This window comes from Petaurus breviceps, unplaced genomic scaffold (assembly GCF_028583685.1).
Source record: "Petaurus breviceps papuanus isolate PSGF00001 unplaced genomic scaffold, PetGlider_PUasm1.0 186, whole genome shotgun sequence".
Taxonomy (NCBI): Eukaryota; Metazoa; Chordata; class Mammalia; order Diprotodontia; family Petauridae; genus Petaurus; species Petaurus breviceps.
In genome coordinates, this window is record NW_027185798.1 from 9,425,694 (window position 1) to 9,441,802 (window position 16,109).

At 45.2% G+C, this 16,109-nt stretch overlaps 1 protein-coding gene across 7 annotated transcripts in view; it reads left to right on the forward strand.

The window, feature by feature from the left end:
- Positions 1–16,109, forward strand: part of GTF2IRD1 (GTF2I repeat domain containing 1) — a 217,168-nt gene that overhangs the window by 200,653 nt on the left and 406 nt on the right. For all 7 annotated transcript variants that reach the window (XM_069089500.1, XM_069089506.1, XM_069089501.1 and 4 more), the window contains 3 exons: positions 5,894–6,086; positions 12,908–12,945; positions 13,487–13,623. In XM_069089500.1, the coding sequence (XP_068945601.1) occupies positions 5,894–6,086; positions 12,908–12,945; positions 13,487–13,623 (368 nt within the window). The remainder of the gene's footprint in view (positions 1–5,893; positions 6,087–12,907; positions 12,946–13,486; positions 13,624–16,109) is intronic.

The window sequence follows — 16,109 nt, forward strand, 5'->3', positions numbered from 1 at the left end:
GCTTATAATTCTTTGTATTTAAGGTGGATGTGAACAGAAAGGAGAATTAAATTTTAATTATTTTATTAAATTAACATTATTTTTAAATAATTGAAATATTTCACTTCAATTATTAAGTAATTAAAGTTATCAGATTAAATTATGTGATTAAAATGAATTTTTACCCCATTTGAATTATTTTTTAAAATGGTGTCAGTTGCCTCGCCTGGTCCTTGGTGTTGATACAAGGTCATTAGGAGGGCCGGAGCTGCTGTAGATTGGGCCTGTGGTTTCACTGATGCTGAGAACGTTCTATGCCTATGTAGGTGTGCCCCTTTTCTGCAGTTTAGGCTTAGAGAGTGGCCTCAGGCTCAGAGAGATGCCCAGGGTCACACCCCCAGTAGATGAGAAGACTGAAAACCAGGGCTTACAAAGAGCAATTAAAAGAAGCTGGAATATTTATCTTAGAGGAGGCAAGATTTAGCAGAGGGGATGTGAGCTCCGTAGTTAGATGTCTGAAGGACTGTCATAGGGAAGAGGAACCAGGCTTGCTTTGCTGGCCTCAAAGGGAAGAAAGTGGTTATAGAGAAGGCCCTAAGTAGTGTGGGAGGCCTTGGGAGATACCCAGGTCTCCTCAGTTGAAGTCTACAAACAGAGTTGTTGTGAGGACCAAATAAGTTAATATATACATGAAGCACTTTGCCAGCCTTAGAGCATTCGATAAATAGTAATTATTAATTATATTATTAATATCTAGCTAATATTATTATTCAAACAGAGGCTGGATGGTCTCTGGCTGGGGTGTCCAGTCTGGAGAGTTTTTATTTCAGCACCCCTGGACCACTGTCCTTGCCACACCAGCCAAGCACAGATTCAGTAAGACTGGGTTCTCTCCCTTGAACGGTTAATTCCTCCTCTGTGAATTCCTGCTGTCTGTATGAAGGAAAGTGCCCCATCCCAGGGGTTCTTCATCTGGAGTCTGGGAACTTGTTTTCTTAATATGATGATAATAGTATTTCAATAGAATTGTTTTCCTTTGCAGTCCAATCTGTTTTATTTTCATGATTCTGAAAGGGAAAGGGGTCAGACTTCCAACCTATTGGATTGCTCCTACCAGGAAGGACCTGATTAAGGCGCATCCAGGAGGAGAAAGCCCAGATGGGTTGAGATCTGTATTAAGGAAGGGACTGTCCACATCTATGAGTCAGATCAGGAATCCACTGAAATGTTGAATCCTGGGGTTGGTGAGGAAGGGTCCTGGGGGCCTCCCTTAGTGCTTTCTAAACCCCGCAATGGAAAAGTCACTGGTGATCCTTTATTCTTGGGCTCATGGAACTGAAACTGGAAGGACCTCAAGAAGCCACCCCCTTCATTTTAGAGAGGAGGAAACTGAGGCCAAGTTAAGTGACCCACACAAGTGTCAGAATGGAAGCCCTGTGTACCACACTTCCTTCATGGTTTCCTTCTTCTTCCCCTCCTCCAGCTTCTTCCCATCCTCATCAACAAACTCTGCACCTGTTTGGTGCTTTTAAATCCATCCTTTCATTTGAGTCTTAAAATAACCTTGGGGGGTGAGCTGGTCAGGCGTTCCCATTTTACAGATGAGGAAATGAAGGCCCAGAGGGGTTAGCAGTTAACCCAGAGTTAAGCAGCTATGAGTGGTGGAGCCCACACTCAGACTGTATGTCTAGTGGATTCTTAATCTCTGGTTTGGAAGGAAGGCGGGCAGGGAAGTTCTAGCCCTAAGCAAAATTAGGATGGCTACAGTTCCCTCTCCTCCTGTGGGAACCAACTTGGGTGCCCATCCTCATTCTCCCTTCCTCCAAAATTAATTGATTAGCAGAAAAGGAAACGATAAACACATTCACACCAAAATGTAAACAAGAAGACAAAATAGATTGTCCTTCCCAGAGGTGTCTGTAAATAATAGAGAAAGGTGTTCGGCTGCCTCTGCTTCTTCACCCCATTTGAGATTTTCTTGGCAAAGAATGGTTTGTCATTTCCTTCTCCAGCTCATTTTACAGACGAGGAAACTGAGGCAAACAGGGTGAAGTGACTTGCCCAGGGTCACGCAGCTAGTGAGTGTCTGAGGCTGGATCTGAATTCAAGTCTTCTTGATGCCAGGCCAGGTGTTCTGTCAGTTCCACCACCTAGCTGCCCTGGAGGAAAATAACCTTAAGCCAAAGGAATGAATCTCTAATGACAAAAATTTCAGGGATCCCCAGGGTCTGTGAGGGAGATGAAATAGGGCTGTCCCTAAAACAGCACCACATAGCAGCTGCTCACAGGCAAGTCCAGTGCTGATTCTCAGGCATTATCAAGAATGTCTGGAGGTTCTGTTCTAACTCTTCAGGAACCTATATATAGACTCAGTCTCTCCATCTCTCAGGAGGGCACACTTTCCCCCTGCCATGTCAAGCAGGGCATCCTTGTCTCCAGTAATACATTACACCATTCAGAACACAGCAAAGGACCAAAAAGTAGGCCCCAAGGACCTCTGACCAGCCAAAATAGGTGCCATTTTGAATGAGGACTCCTTCCCTCACTCATAGCCAGTTAGCTTTTACTGTATGCCAAGTGCTGACAAACTTGCTTCTAGGGCTTTCGAACCCACAGTAGATTAGACGAAGGGAGTGGAACCACTAAGACTAGTTACACTGAGACCAGCAAAAAAGTAAGAGTCAGCATGAAGTGGTGGAAAAGCACTAATTTTGGAGTTAAAGGACCTAGATCTCGATGCTGCTTTTGCTACCTTTGTGACCTATGGCAAAGTCACTTTTCCAAGGAGTTTCCCTCTGTAAAATGAGAGAGCTAAACTGATCTGAGGCCCCTTTCTATTATCCCCATCAGCTGGCAATAAGGGAAGAAATAGAGGTCATGAAAGCAAACACAAGGATTCTGAGTCCTCAGAACCAAGGCCGCTACATGGCCTGGCCATTGCGGCTGGGCCTGGTGTCACCCAGCTAGTATGTGTCAGAGACAGGACTCAGCCCAAGCTTTTAGGGCTCCAAGGCCAGCCCTGTCCATCTCACGCTACTCGGATTAAATCATTCACATGCTCCAGATGAAGTGCCTACTATGTGCAGGTCTATAAGCTCTAGAGGAGATACCAGTGTAAATAAGGCAGGTTCTGGCTTCATGAAGCTCAGCCCCTAGTAGAGGGGACATGGCACAAGCAAACTGAATGTGTGTGAAGTAGAATGATGTAAGGCCACAGTGAGGCTCTCGCAACCTTAAGGACAGAATAAGCCCAGAGGGCATCACTGTAGGACACTTTCACTGGACGCTTGTAAGCACCTACTGTGTGCAGGGTGCTAGGATAGGGATGGGAGGGCATACAAAATTTAGACAAACATGATCCCTCACTTCAAGGAGGAGGTTTAGTCTAGAAGGAGGATCAATCAATCGGTCAGCATGTATTGAGCACCTACTGTGTGCCAGGCACTGAGTATATACAAAGAATTGAATGAAACGATCTATTTGCAAGAAGCATAGATTCTCACAGGAGACACAATGAGAAAATGTATAAGTATATACAGAAAAAATACACAGAGAATGAACCTGATATAGATAAAAGGAATCAGGGAAGGGGTGAGCAGCAGTGTGGCACAGGGGATAGGCACCTGGCCTGGAGGCAGGAGGACCTGAATTCAAGACACTAGCTGTGTGACCCTGGGCAAGTCACTTCACCCTGTTTGCCTCAGTTTCCTCATCTGTAAAATGAGCTGGAGAAGGAAATGGCCAACCACTCCAGTATCTCAGCCAAGAAAACTCCAAATGGGGTCACCAAGAGTCATCCATGGCCGAAAAACAAGTGAATGACAAGGTGAGGAGGGGGAGATCCCAGCAGCTGGGATCAGAGAAGGCTTCATGTGTTGGTACTTGAGCTGTGTCTTGAAGGAAGAGGGAGCTTCTCCCAGATGGAGAGGAGGAAGGAGTGCGTTGCAGGTAGAGGAGACAGTCAGCACAAGGTATGGAGATAGAAGATGGAGGGTCTCCGGCCAGGAACAGAGAACAGAGTAGCTTGGCTGGATTACAAAGTTCAGAAGGGAAGTAATAGCCATTGCATCTGGAGAGACAGGTGGGCCAGACTGTGTTCGGCATTGGAAGTGAGCCAGAGTTCATCTTCTCTCCTAGAAAACCGCTGGAGTCAATAATGAATCCAGAAATGATATGGTCAGATATGTGCTTTAAGGAAAAATCCCTTTGGTGACACAATGGAGGGTGGATGAGAGGGGAGGCCGACCATTGAGGAAGGACTGAAACGCCAGCACAGACAGAGATAGTCAGCACTGTGTGATAAACGCATACTAGAGAATCACAAAACTGGGGCCAAGGGGAAGTCTGAGGGCAGAAGTCACTACGGTAGGTGGGGCAATAATCCGGGATCCACGAATTCTTCCTGGAGCTGGAGACCTGTGAGTTATCCTTTAAAGGAAGGATATAAATGGGGCATGAAGAAAGGGAGGACCTTTCAGAGACAGAGATCAGTAAGACCAACAAGCATGATAGGGAATAGGAAAGAGTCCAGAGGAGCAGCTCAAGACAAGGTCGGAAAGATAGGAGGCTGCCAGATTGTGAAGGACTTAAGTACCAGGGAAGAGAGTCTGGGCTTTACTCAGAAGGCAATAGGGAGCCACTAAAGATTTTTAATCAAGGAGTAAGGTCCTTCCTCACTTGACTTCTCCATAATGAATGATTTAGAGGGGCCAGAGAGTAGAGATGAGAAGTCTGGTGGGGAGGCTGTTGCTATAGGCTCAGGCACTAGTATCAAATTCAAGTAGATATGGATCCCTGCTGATACATATTGACTTAGAATACCACAAATTAACATTATCTCTGTTGTATTATTATCTCTATTTTTTTAAATTTCCCAATTACATTTTAATCTGGTTCTGGTGGTGAGTTGGACACCCCTGGGCTAAGGGATTAGAAATGAGGCTGGATCTAGAGGGTTAGCAGTGGGAACAGAGAGGAGGGGATCAAAGTGAGAGATGTTAAAGAGAGGACACCAGGGAGGACTTGGCAACTGAGAGATATAGTAGGTGTGAGAGGTGAGGGGGAGGAAAAGCCAATTATAACCCCAAAGTGCTAAACTGGGAGATGGGGTGAATGATGATGCCACAGGCAAAGCCAAGGAAGTCAGAAGGAAGGGCAGGATTTGGGGCAGAGGTGAATAACTCTGCTTTGCACATGTTGTCTTAGCATTTCAGGACACCCAAGTGAAAGTTTCCTGCACAGTTGGAGATCTGGGTCTGGAGGTCAGGGCTGTTACTTATTTCATTAGAAAGAGTTAAAGCATTCAGGGTTTTTTTTTCCTTTTTCTTTTAAAATCTTTCTTATAAAAGTCACTGAAGAAGAGAGAGGTCAGGGATATATTAAGAAATAAAAGTAATCTAAAAATATAAATAAGATTTTTAAAAAATATTTACAAAGGCAAATAGTCCACCAAGGTAGGAAAATGTGGGCCTATTATAGAAAAACTGCCATCCAGATTTTTGAATGTGGGAAAAAAAAGTTCTTGAGCTCAAAGGATTAGGACAGGGATGGGGAACCTGTGGCCTGGAGGCCCCTGGATTAAGTCCTGCAATGACTCCATTCCCAAGGAAGGGTTTTGGCTAGCTGACGTTTCATATATGCATCATCTGGAGCCTGAGAAAGCAGGGCAAGGTAAGCAGAAGGAGAACCAGGAGACAGCAGAATCATAAAAACCCAGAGAACAGGGAGTATCTAGGAGGAGAGGATTAAATTCGACCGAAGGGCAAACTCAGGTGCTTAAGAAATGCTTGTGGACTGATTGGTTTCACAGGAACAGTGTTTCTGAAGCGAGGTGGTCAGTAAGGAGATGCTTCATTGGAAAGTCTGTCCTTGCCGGGGGGTTGCAGTCCCTTGACCTTGACCTCTGTCCCTATAGGTGAGGCTCTGGGCCTGAATCGCCCTGTACTGGTTCCCTACAAGCTGATCCGGGACAACCCTGATGCGGTGGAGGTCACAGGCCTGCCAGACGATATCCCTTTTAGGAACCCCAACACATATGACATCCACCGACTGGAGAAGATCCTGAAGGCCCGGGAGCACGTCCGCATGGTCATCCTCAGTCAGCTGCAGTAAGTAGCCCTGGCCCCCAGCCCTGGAGGACCCCAGAAGAGCTCGGGGATTTGCCTGCATTGTACAAGTGGCTTATTTGCATTCATTTGCATAAGCCATCTGTATTGTCTGTAGTTCCCAAGGTAAAACATAGTATTATTCCCTTATCAGTTTTCTCTTATCTCTCCCTCTGGGAATATCTCCAGGCTCTGCCTCCATCTCTCCTTTGAATCTTCCCTTAAATCCTCTTTATGATGATTGATATGGGCTCCCCCTACACCCCTCAATTAGAATGGGCTGAGTCCTACTTACCTCCTGTCTCTCTCAGTCCCTCCAGCAAAGTGCTTCACTTCTCTTGCTGTTGTTTTTACTGGGAACTTCCATGGGAGGAAACTCCCTTTACCTATGCAGGTCAGCACCTGCTCTGAAATTTTAGTAAATTAAATTATCCTTTCCATTTCTCATCTACTCTGCCTTAGGCCTGGAGAGGCACTGGAATACAATGGAAAAAAGTGGACTTCTGGAGTCAGGGGACCTAAGGCCCCTTCCTGGGGTCTCTTTTCTGGCAAACCACCGAGCATTTATTAGTGTGCCAGGCTCTGTTCTAGGCACAATACAAAGAATAGAATAATCCCTACTCACAAGGTGCTTAGTGGGGAAGATGTCAACTATGCTGTGACTGCATACACACAGGTAGTTTGGGAAGGAGGGGAATTGAGAGATGCTTTATGCATCTAATGGCCCTGAACTGAATCTTGGAGGAACAGAGGTTCTCTGTGAGACAGAGGTAAAGAAGGAAAGCATCGAAGGCACAGGCCACAGGAGGGGAGATGGTGTGTCGCCAGTGACCGTCTCTCAGTTAGGAGTATGTGAAAGGTGACTGGGACCTGAATAAAAGAGATGTGAAGGGAGAAACAGCAAGCTGTGGCTCCTGATTGGAAGTGTGAGGTGAGGGAGAGTGAAAGAGTCAAGCCAGAAGGATGGTGGTGCCTTTGAGAGAAAGGGGGAAAGATAACGAATTCAGCTTTAGACCTGTTAAGTGTAAGAGGTCTCCAGAACATCTAGTCTGAAATGTCCACCATACAAATTGGTGATCCCGGAGGAGAGACTGAGGCTGGATCGTAGAGTAGGAAAGACTGGCAAACTGGCCTTTGGGAATTTGTGATGAAGTTGTTCATTTTGTGGATGGAAAAGGGAAGCAGAAATATTTCCACATGGTTGTGGAATCTGGGTTGGTGGAAGCTGTTCAGGGATACATTTCCAGAAGATTTAAGAGTGCAAAACCCCAGCAATTTGTGGGTAATTTGTCTGGACCCAGATACCAGAGAAGGTTGGGTTCAGCCCTAGCACGAGCCTGAATTTTTAGAAGTCTGGAGGAGATTGAGAAGTAAGGTAGGTAGGCCCAACATGGCACCTTATGGGTAAGTTGCCAATCTCCTCAGGGAATCTAGAAATAATGATAACAAGTCTTTAGAGATGTTCATTATCTGCTGACACAGTCCTGAGGCCCCAGATAGGTTCTACATGGGAAAAGAGTATGCCAAGGAGGGCAGAAATGGAGCCAGGGTATAATGCGGGAGCTCCCTCCTAGAAAGCGGGGGAGTGGTCCATGACCTTTTTTTTTATTTTTTTTGGAGGGGGGAGGGTAGAGCAATTGGAGTTAAGTGACTTGTCCAAGGTCACACGGCTAGTAAGTGTTAAGTGTCTGAAGAAGGATTTGAACTCAGGTTCTCCTGACTCTGGGGCCAGTGGTCTATTCACTGTGCCACCTAGCCACCCCAACCTTCATATATATATATATATATATTGGTAAGTGTGTTTCAGTATAATTCATTTCTTTTTATAATCGTGTATACTTTGTGTAGTTAAAAAACACGTTTCTACAAAGGAGTCCATAATCTTCGCCAGATGGCTGAAGGGAGCCCATGACTTACCAAGGCTAAGGACCTCAGGTGCTGTGGGGTCCACATCACCCAGAGGCTACAAACAATTCTTATACTTGGATTCATGGCTTCAGCCCCTTCAGGGTCTATTCACAATTTGAGAGAACCAAGGGCTTCTGGCCAACCAGGTTTTTAGGTTAAATAGGAACTCTTATTAATTGTTAAAAATGTGTCTGTTTCTCAGCCAGATCCCAGTAGACTCTAGTGCCTACACCTGCATCTTTATTTAATGAAGAGCCTATAAGGTTTCGAGGGTCATCATTTTCAACTTCATTTAGTAAACACATCATGTATGCTTGCTATGTAACAGGCTCTCCAGGCACGGCTGCTGAGGTGAGATGGGATGCACAGATTAAGAAAACAATCCCTACCCTCAAGGAGCTGACAATGCAGCAGGAGGAAGAAGATGCAAACACAAGTAACCACAGTTCAAAAGAAAACATACATTTATAGAAAAAGAGTGGAGGTTTAGAGGTGGCGGAGACTTCCAAGCTGTCTTGTGCAGCCTCCGAAGATAAGGGCTCTGAGGCCAGGACAGACCTGATATGTCTAAGGTGATACAAGCAGGGAGGAGATAGAAGGTCCAAAGGAAGGAGACATCCCCCCTTTTAACCAGGAAGATCAGGGAAGAGTCTGGGGGAGGTAACGATTCCGGACCTTGAAGGATGGGGATGATTTCAGCAGGTGGGAATGGCAAGGAATGGGAAGAACATTTCTCTTCCCTTTGAGACTTAAGGAACACAGATGAAGCTTCGAATTCGTGTTATTCAGCACTGATGCTGATGTTGTTAGATGTTAATTATCACCTTACACTTCTTGTGACACAAATCCTCTCATGGACACTGTGTATATTGGCAAAACCATAAGGAATTTGCTGTGCTTGGGATATAATGTGGAGTTTTACTTTTTAGTCAGAGTCCTTAGGATAATTTGTCTCCCTGACAATTGACCCCAAAAGGGGGAAGGGAGAATAGGAGAGAACCTCCGGGTAGGGGAGGGTCTTTCTAATTGATAATTCCATGATAATTGTAACTTCTGAAAAGTGATTTCCCATGTTCTGCATTTAGCCACCCTGTGAATCAGGTCAACACATTCAGAAAAATTCAGGGAAGGTGGATTTTTAAACTTCTGGAAATGTATTTTTTTTCCTTCTTCCCTCCATACCCTTTGGTCTAGTTATGAGCCTAAGTCAGCTGTCATATGACTTCAAAGGGTCATTTGTATCCGGAGTTGACTTTAGTCACACCCTGGGTAAAATTTGTATTTTTCTACTCTGAAGTTTCCGTCGCTAGGCAAGGCCCCAGAGCCTTGTAAGTTCCTTAGACATATTATACTTGCTATTTGCATAGTAGCCACCAAGCAAACGTTGGTACCTGTTAACGGTAACCGAGGCCACTTGGGCCAGCCAGCTTGCCCTAAAGACTAAATAACTGAGAGTTATTACTGCAGTTACTTTCTGGTATCACTAACCCTAAAACCCAGACTTTCGAGGAACCAGTCCCTATTAGCAACTCTCACCTTGGCAACATGACTAACCCAGATCAGCATCATGATCAGGGTTCCTCCTGCCACCCACAGGTTCACACAGACCAGCAGGACCTCATTAAGGGTCCATATTCTCCCCAATCACCTGGGCCAGTGCCTACAGCAACAAACAAGAGAAAAGCACAGAAACTCACGATGTAAATGTAGAATTAGGTCATCCACTGTATACTTTAGGACTATAGATACCACATTATAATAACTCCTTGGCAAATCTGGAAAGGAATTACTGGTAACATCAGAGCCCCCTATTCTAGGTTATGTAGGAGAAACTGTTGCTTCTAGGTGGGGTTAGAAGCTATCTGCAGCTGTGAGGTGTGGTTCTATGACTGAATGCTTGAGGCCTAAGATTTCAGTGAGCTATCTATCAGCTGTCACTTCTGAAAATTCTGGGGTATTAACAAGAGTTATAAGAAATCTAAGCATATGACCTAACTGGCATTGCTTTGTTTTTCTATTAAAAAAGAAAAAAACCCTCGTTATTAAAATAGCAATAAGGTTTTTAGTTAAGTGCATTCTATGTGAGGTGGATAAACATAGATACCAGTAACAAAATTTAAAATAGAACACCTAGGCACAATATGGTGCCCTGCTGACTCTGAATTCTACCTATTAATTTTGCCCCAAATACAACTTGCCTTCCAATAATCCTCTCAAGAAATGTTGGCTTTAACTCAGAGTTTCCAGATACCAATAAACAGCCTCCAGCCAGCCTCCACAAGCTGCCTTCAGTTCTGGCTGCTGATACAGTGGAAAGAAAATCAAGAAGACCCTGAACCTTGCTAGCTCTTTGACCCTGGACAAGTAACTGAATTTCGGTTTCCTTATCAGTAAAATGAGGAAAATTGGTAAAAAAAAAAAAAAAATCTCTAGTTCTTCCTTCACCACGTTGTGGTAAGGATAGAAGGAGATAATATAACCTTAAAGGACTTCACAAATTTTAAATAAAACTGCAAGTTAATATAGTCATCTCTATTTTACCAATAAGGCAACAACTGTAGAAACAGGCTGAAAGGGATTCAATGTCATATGGCTAATAAGGATTTGAACTTGGAAATCCCTGACTCCAAGTCCAGGAGGTCCATCTTACCTGCCTCTTCTCATGGGGTAAAGAACACCCAGCCCATCACCCCTTCACTGATCCGGTCTAGAACCCACCTCTCCCAGGAGTATTCTGTTTGTTTACCTGAATGGTCAGAATAAGACTCCAGCTTCCAAGCTTGTGGCTTCTTTCTTTCCTCTCTTTCTCTCTCCTTACATCTCCAAAGCACTTAAAGGAAAAATAAAATGGATATTTTTATTTTCCCCTTTGTCTGGAAAAAGTATACTTTCATTCATGTAGCATCTGTGGCTACTGCAGCAATTACTAGTTTCCTCTGCCTTTTTTGTTGTTCCCCTCCTCTCATGAGAGCCTCATTTACCTGGAAAGGGATTTCTTCAGCCAAATTTTCTGTTCCATAAACTGGCTTATTATCCATGTCCTACTTTGCCCTCTTTTTAAAATTTAATTTTAAATGTTATATCCTGCTTTGCCCCTTTTGAATTTAATTTTAAATTCCATATCCTGCTTTGCCCTCTTTTAAAATTTTAATTTTAAATTGTGAATATCTTTTTTTTAACATCAACTTCATTTCCAAATATATCCTGCCCTCCCCTGCCCACCCAGTCATTCCCTCCTAACAAAGAAGAAAAAAGAAAGGAAAAAAAGGGCAGTTAAGCATAACTGACCCAGCACATCCATTAAGCTTCATAGTTTATGCTATGTTCCACATCCATAATTCCCCACCTCTATGAAGTAGGGAGGGAGGTTGATTTTCTCTTCTCTTTGGAGATAACATCTGTACATTGATCCGCACAATTACACCGGGGACAACATTGTGTCCAGTGCTTTCCCGGTTCTGTTTATTTCAGTCTGCGTCAGTTCATGAGTCTTTCCCATACTTCTCTGAATTCATCATTTATTATAGCAGAGCCATTTTTCATCAGATTCGTGGACCACAGCTGGCAGGACCATCCTCCAACCAGTTATCCCTCTTTAAAAAAAAAATCCCCCTGAACACTCTTTAACACATTTTGAACAGAACAATTTAAAAACACCTTACTACCTGTTGGTCTCCTCCCACCCTCCCCTGCAGTTCTATTTACATATCTCAGCAGGACCTCTGATCCTTCCAGCTCATGAGCCTGCCTGTGATTGGGGCTTCAAGTAAAGGAGGAGGCAGGAGGAGGGGGTGCCACCAGCCTTCTCTGATATCATTAGCTTCCCAGATCAGGGCTGGGCTCCCACCATCCCCAACTCCTTCAACATATAAAACATTCAAGAATTTATTCTAAACTCCCTTCAGGCACCTATTTATATTTTTTGGTCCATATAGCCTTCTGACCCCATTTCTCTAGTTGGGTGGGAGGCACATAGTTGGAGAGTCCCTCCCCATCAATCCCATCTGCCAAGGCTTGGAAAGTGACCTGATAGCTATTAAATAATGAAAGACCTAGAGACCGGGTCAGATGAGGATCTGTTGGAGGAATTGGAGATGTTCAGCCAGAAGAGGAGAAGGCTGGGGGAAGGGGGGGGAGGGGCAGAGCTACCTTCCAGTGTTTGAAGGACTGTTATGATTAAGAGAGGGTTGGCTTCTTCTAATAGGCCTTAGAGGCAATGGAGAGACATGGCACAGGGGCCGATTTAAGCTGATGTTGGGGGGGGGGGACGCCAAAAAAACAGCTTCCTAACATTTAGATCAACACAGAAGTAGAATGGACTGCCTTGGGAGGTGTGAGTTTTCTGTTAATGAAGAGTCTTTAGATGGACCAGGGAACTCCTTGTCAGGGGTCATATCAGCAGGTGCTAATAGCATTTGGGGTCCTTTTCTAGCATAAAAATAACCCAGTTTAGGGGCGGCTAGGTGGCGCAGTGAATAGAGCACCGGCCCTGGAGTCCCACCTCAGATGTTTAACACACTTACTAGCCATGTGACTTTGGGCAAGTCACTTAACACCAATTGCCCTCCAAAAAAAAGCAAAAAACAAAAACAAAAACAAAGAAAGAAAGAAAGAACCCAGCTTAGCACCTGGATAAGAATAATTAAATACAATATGGCAGGAAGCAGACTCCAGCCCTTCCCCGGGGGCAGTCTTGCAGTACACCAGGGCTTTCCCAGCACCCACATAGGACAGTGCCCTGGGTCTTCCCAGCTTCTCCCCACCGTTGAATTGCCCTGAGTAACAAAATTGTCTCTGGTTTGACAGCAAGAGACATTCTAACTTCTGCTTCTGTCCTGGTGTCCAGGATGGGGGCAGAAATGAGGCCAGAGGGGAGGAGATCTAGACTTATAACACCAAGTTCTTTTGCTCTGCAGACCTTTTGCTGAAATATGTGGAGAAGCCAAGCAGCCAGGTGAGTTGGTAACTTCCTTGATCATTTCATGGGACCTGGTTGGGGTCAGTGCAGAATAGACCTGATGATATCAATCCCTTTCACGGAAGCCCCCAAAGCATGGGGATCAAAGAGGGCTCTGAGGGAAGCCTCAGTCCTCCCCATTGCCCAACATGCCCACAGCAGAGCCCACCTATGGTACCTTGACAGAAAAGTTAGAAGCCCTGGGCTCAAATCCCATCCTTGCCCATTTACCAGCAGCATTACCCTGGGCAACTCCCTTCCCTTCTCTGGGTCATCACAGTGTCATACATTTAAAGTTGGAACAAACCTGAAAGATCATCCTCTCCAATCTCTTCCTTTTACAAATGAGGAAATGGAGGTCCAGAGAGGCTTATCAGCTTGCCTTGGGTTACACAGTAAGTACCCTAAGAATCTGAGAGGCCTCTATTCACTACTCGATGCAAGGTTTCTGCCTTCTCTGAAATGGGAGAGTTGAACTATGGGGTCCCTGAGGTCCTGTCCAGCTCAGACATTCTGTGGTTCTATTTTGTGTTCCCAGTGAAAGACAGTGGCGTCCCCAAACGAAAGCGGAAGCGAGTCTCCGAAGGGAATTCTGTCTCTTCTTCCTCCTCATCCTCTTCCTCTTCATCATCCAATCTGGAGTCCACGGCCTCGACCAATCAGATTTCACTTGTGGTAAAGCCTACACAATTTTCAGTCTGATCCTTCTTTTGCTTTGTCCTGGGGGCAGATGGAAAGGTCTGTCCGTGGCCAAGGGCACACTTTGTGTAACCCAGGCTGGAGAAGGGGTCTGTAGCCTGAGTGTAGAATCCCTCATGAAACCAAGGCCAGGACCAGGACTTCACTGAGTTGGGGTAACAGTTAAGAGGGGATGTAACTTAATCCCATTGGTATAGGGGATGGAATGATCATCTGTGCAATCCTAAGGGGACAGGGGACATCCCAGGCCCAAGAGAGTCCAGCCTTTGTCCCAGCAAGGAGCCAGGAGGAAAGGTGGGCTCCGGGAGAGGGATGCCATAGTTCCAGGACCCTGGGAGGGACCACTCAGGGATAGCTGGGGGCAACAGGCTGCTTCCTCTTATAAAAGCTGGTGGAATACCTTGAGATAGGGGGACATTGGGAAGGAAGCATGACCCCCTCCCCCAAAAAGCCCCAGATGTGGTTGTGTGGTACAGTGGAAAGAGGATATCCTCTGGAGTCAAATGACCCAGGTTCAAATTCCAGCTCTGTCATTTACTGCCTATATAACCTTGGACAAATCACTTCATCTCCTGGGGCCCCAGTTTCCTCATCTGTAAAATGATGACCTGCAAAGTCCCTTCCTACTGCAAGGAGTAGGTGCTTGTGAGGATAAAGGATAAAGGAAAAGGACTCCTGCTCCTGCTTCCTAGCCTATGTTGATAGCCTGGCACAGAGCCCCGGTAGCGCCAGCCTTAGGGCCGCATTGACATTTTCTTGGCAATTTGGAGATAGATCTTACACTCTCCCTCTCTCCCTTCTCAGACAAAATCTGTCTTTGACCGATGACCTCATGCATTTCCAGATTGTTTTTTTCCTTTTCAAATTGGTCTCCCAAATATTATCCTGTCGGATCCCTCTCATGGCCCTCTGGGGCAGGCAGCTGAGTAAAAAGCAAGGCATAGAGAGGGGAAATAATTCCCCCTGAGTCACACACTGGCAGAGGGAAGCTTAACCCAGGTCTCCTCGCTCCCAGCCCAGAGCACTTTCCACCCCCATCCAGTTTACCCAAGTTGTCTGCTCCTTCCCCTACTGACTCTCTCCCCTCCTCTTCCAAGAAACAGACAGAAAAGTGAGTAAACTGGAGAAAAAGGAGGTACTGGTTCATTTATGCCCATGGGGGCAGTCTGGAAGCATTGCTTGGCAGCTGTTCCCTGCCCTTGCCCCCAAAAAAGATCAGCTATTAATCACCAAGCATTTATTAAGCAGCTACTATGTGCAGGGCATGGTGCTATGCGCTGAGGACATAAAGAACAACCAAAAAAAAATAGCCCTGCCTTCAAGAAGCTTACATTCTAGTGGGGGATGGCATGCCCCCTTATGAGAACTGTCAAGCTAAAAAATTCCTTCTGACTTTTTAAAAATTAAATTTGGAAGCCATTTGCCCTCACAAGCACCAAAATTGGGAAATTATTTTTGATGGTTTCAGTCAAATCTTTAGGATTTCTTCATCCATAGGATCAGACTTTAAAGGTGGGGGGACCTTCAAGGTCATCTCATCCAACCCCCTCATCTTACAATTGAGAAATCTGAGACCAACAGAGATGAAATGGCTTGTCCAAGGTCACACACAGCTAGTAAATTACAGGCAGGATATGACTCTGGCTCCTTTGACACCAAATCCAGCTCTGAATTTGCACCCCAGTGCTTCCTCTCGCCATTTAATTGTGCCTCTCCATAAACACCTGAGCTCGTGCCTTTGATACAGCCTTGCAGATAGGAGAGAAAAAAATCTACCAGCCTGTAGAAGAGGCCTGGGTCCTGCCCAGGACAAGGCCACCAGGCCCCTGCACCTGCCATGCACACAGAATGTGAATCCCTCCAGAGATATGATCCTTAGTATCACAATGATGTTCAGGAATATTTTTGTTGTTTTTCTTGAAATCAAGGTTGTATGTGTTCAGGGCCTGGCTCCTCTTCAGCTAGGTGCTCCATTTCTGTCCCAACAGTCTCTAAGTCATGTCTGAGTCCCCCAAGCAGAGATGACAGCTATCAGCAGGGGATGTCTTTTTGTGATGCTTTACATCCTAACATGAAATTTTTGCCTCCTCTGTCTCTCACTCTCCTCTGATTCTTGTTCTCTCATTCTTTCTTATTCTCTTTCTTCCTCATTTCTCTCTTTCTCCTCCCCTCCTTCCTTCCTTTCCTCCTCTTTCTCTCACTCATTGTTGCTCTCTCATTCTCTCATCTTTCTCTCTCTTCCTGCTCCTCTCTTCCTCTGTCTCCTTTTACTCTTCTTCTCTATGTCTCTCTCCTTTCTCTGATTCTGTCTGTTTCTCCATTTCCCTCCATGTCCCTGTTCTCTCTCTCTCTGTCTCTCTCTCCCTCTCTCTGTCTTTCTCTCTGTTTCTGTCTCTCTACCTGTCTATCTCTCTCCTCTCTGTCTTTCTCTGTCTCTGTCTCTGGTCTCTCTGTCTCTCTTT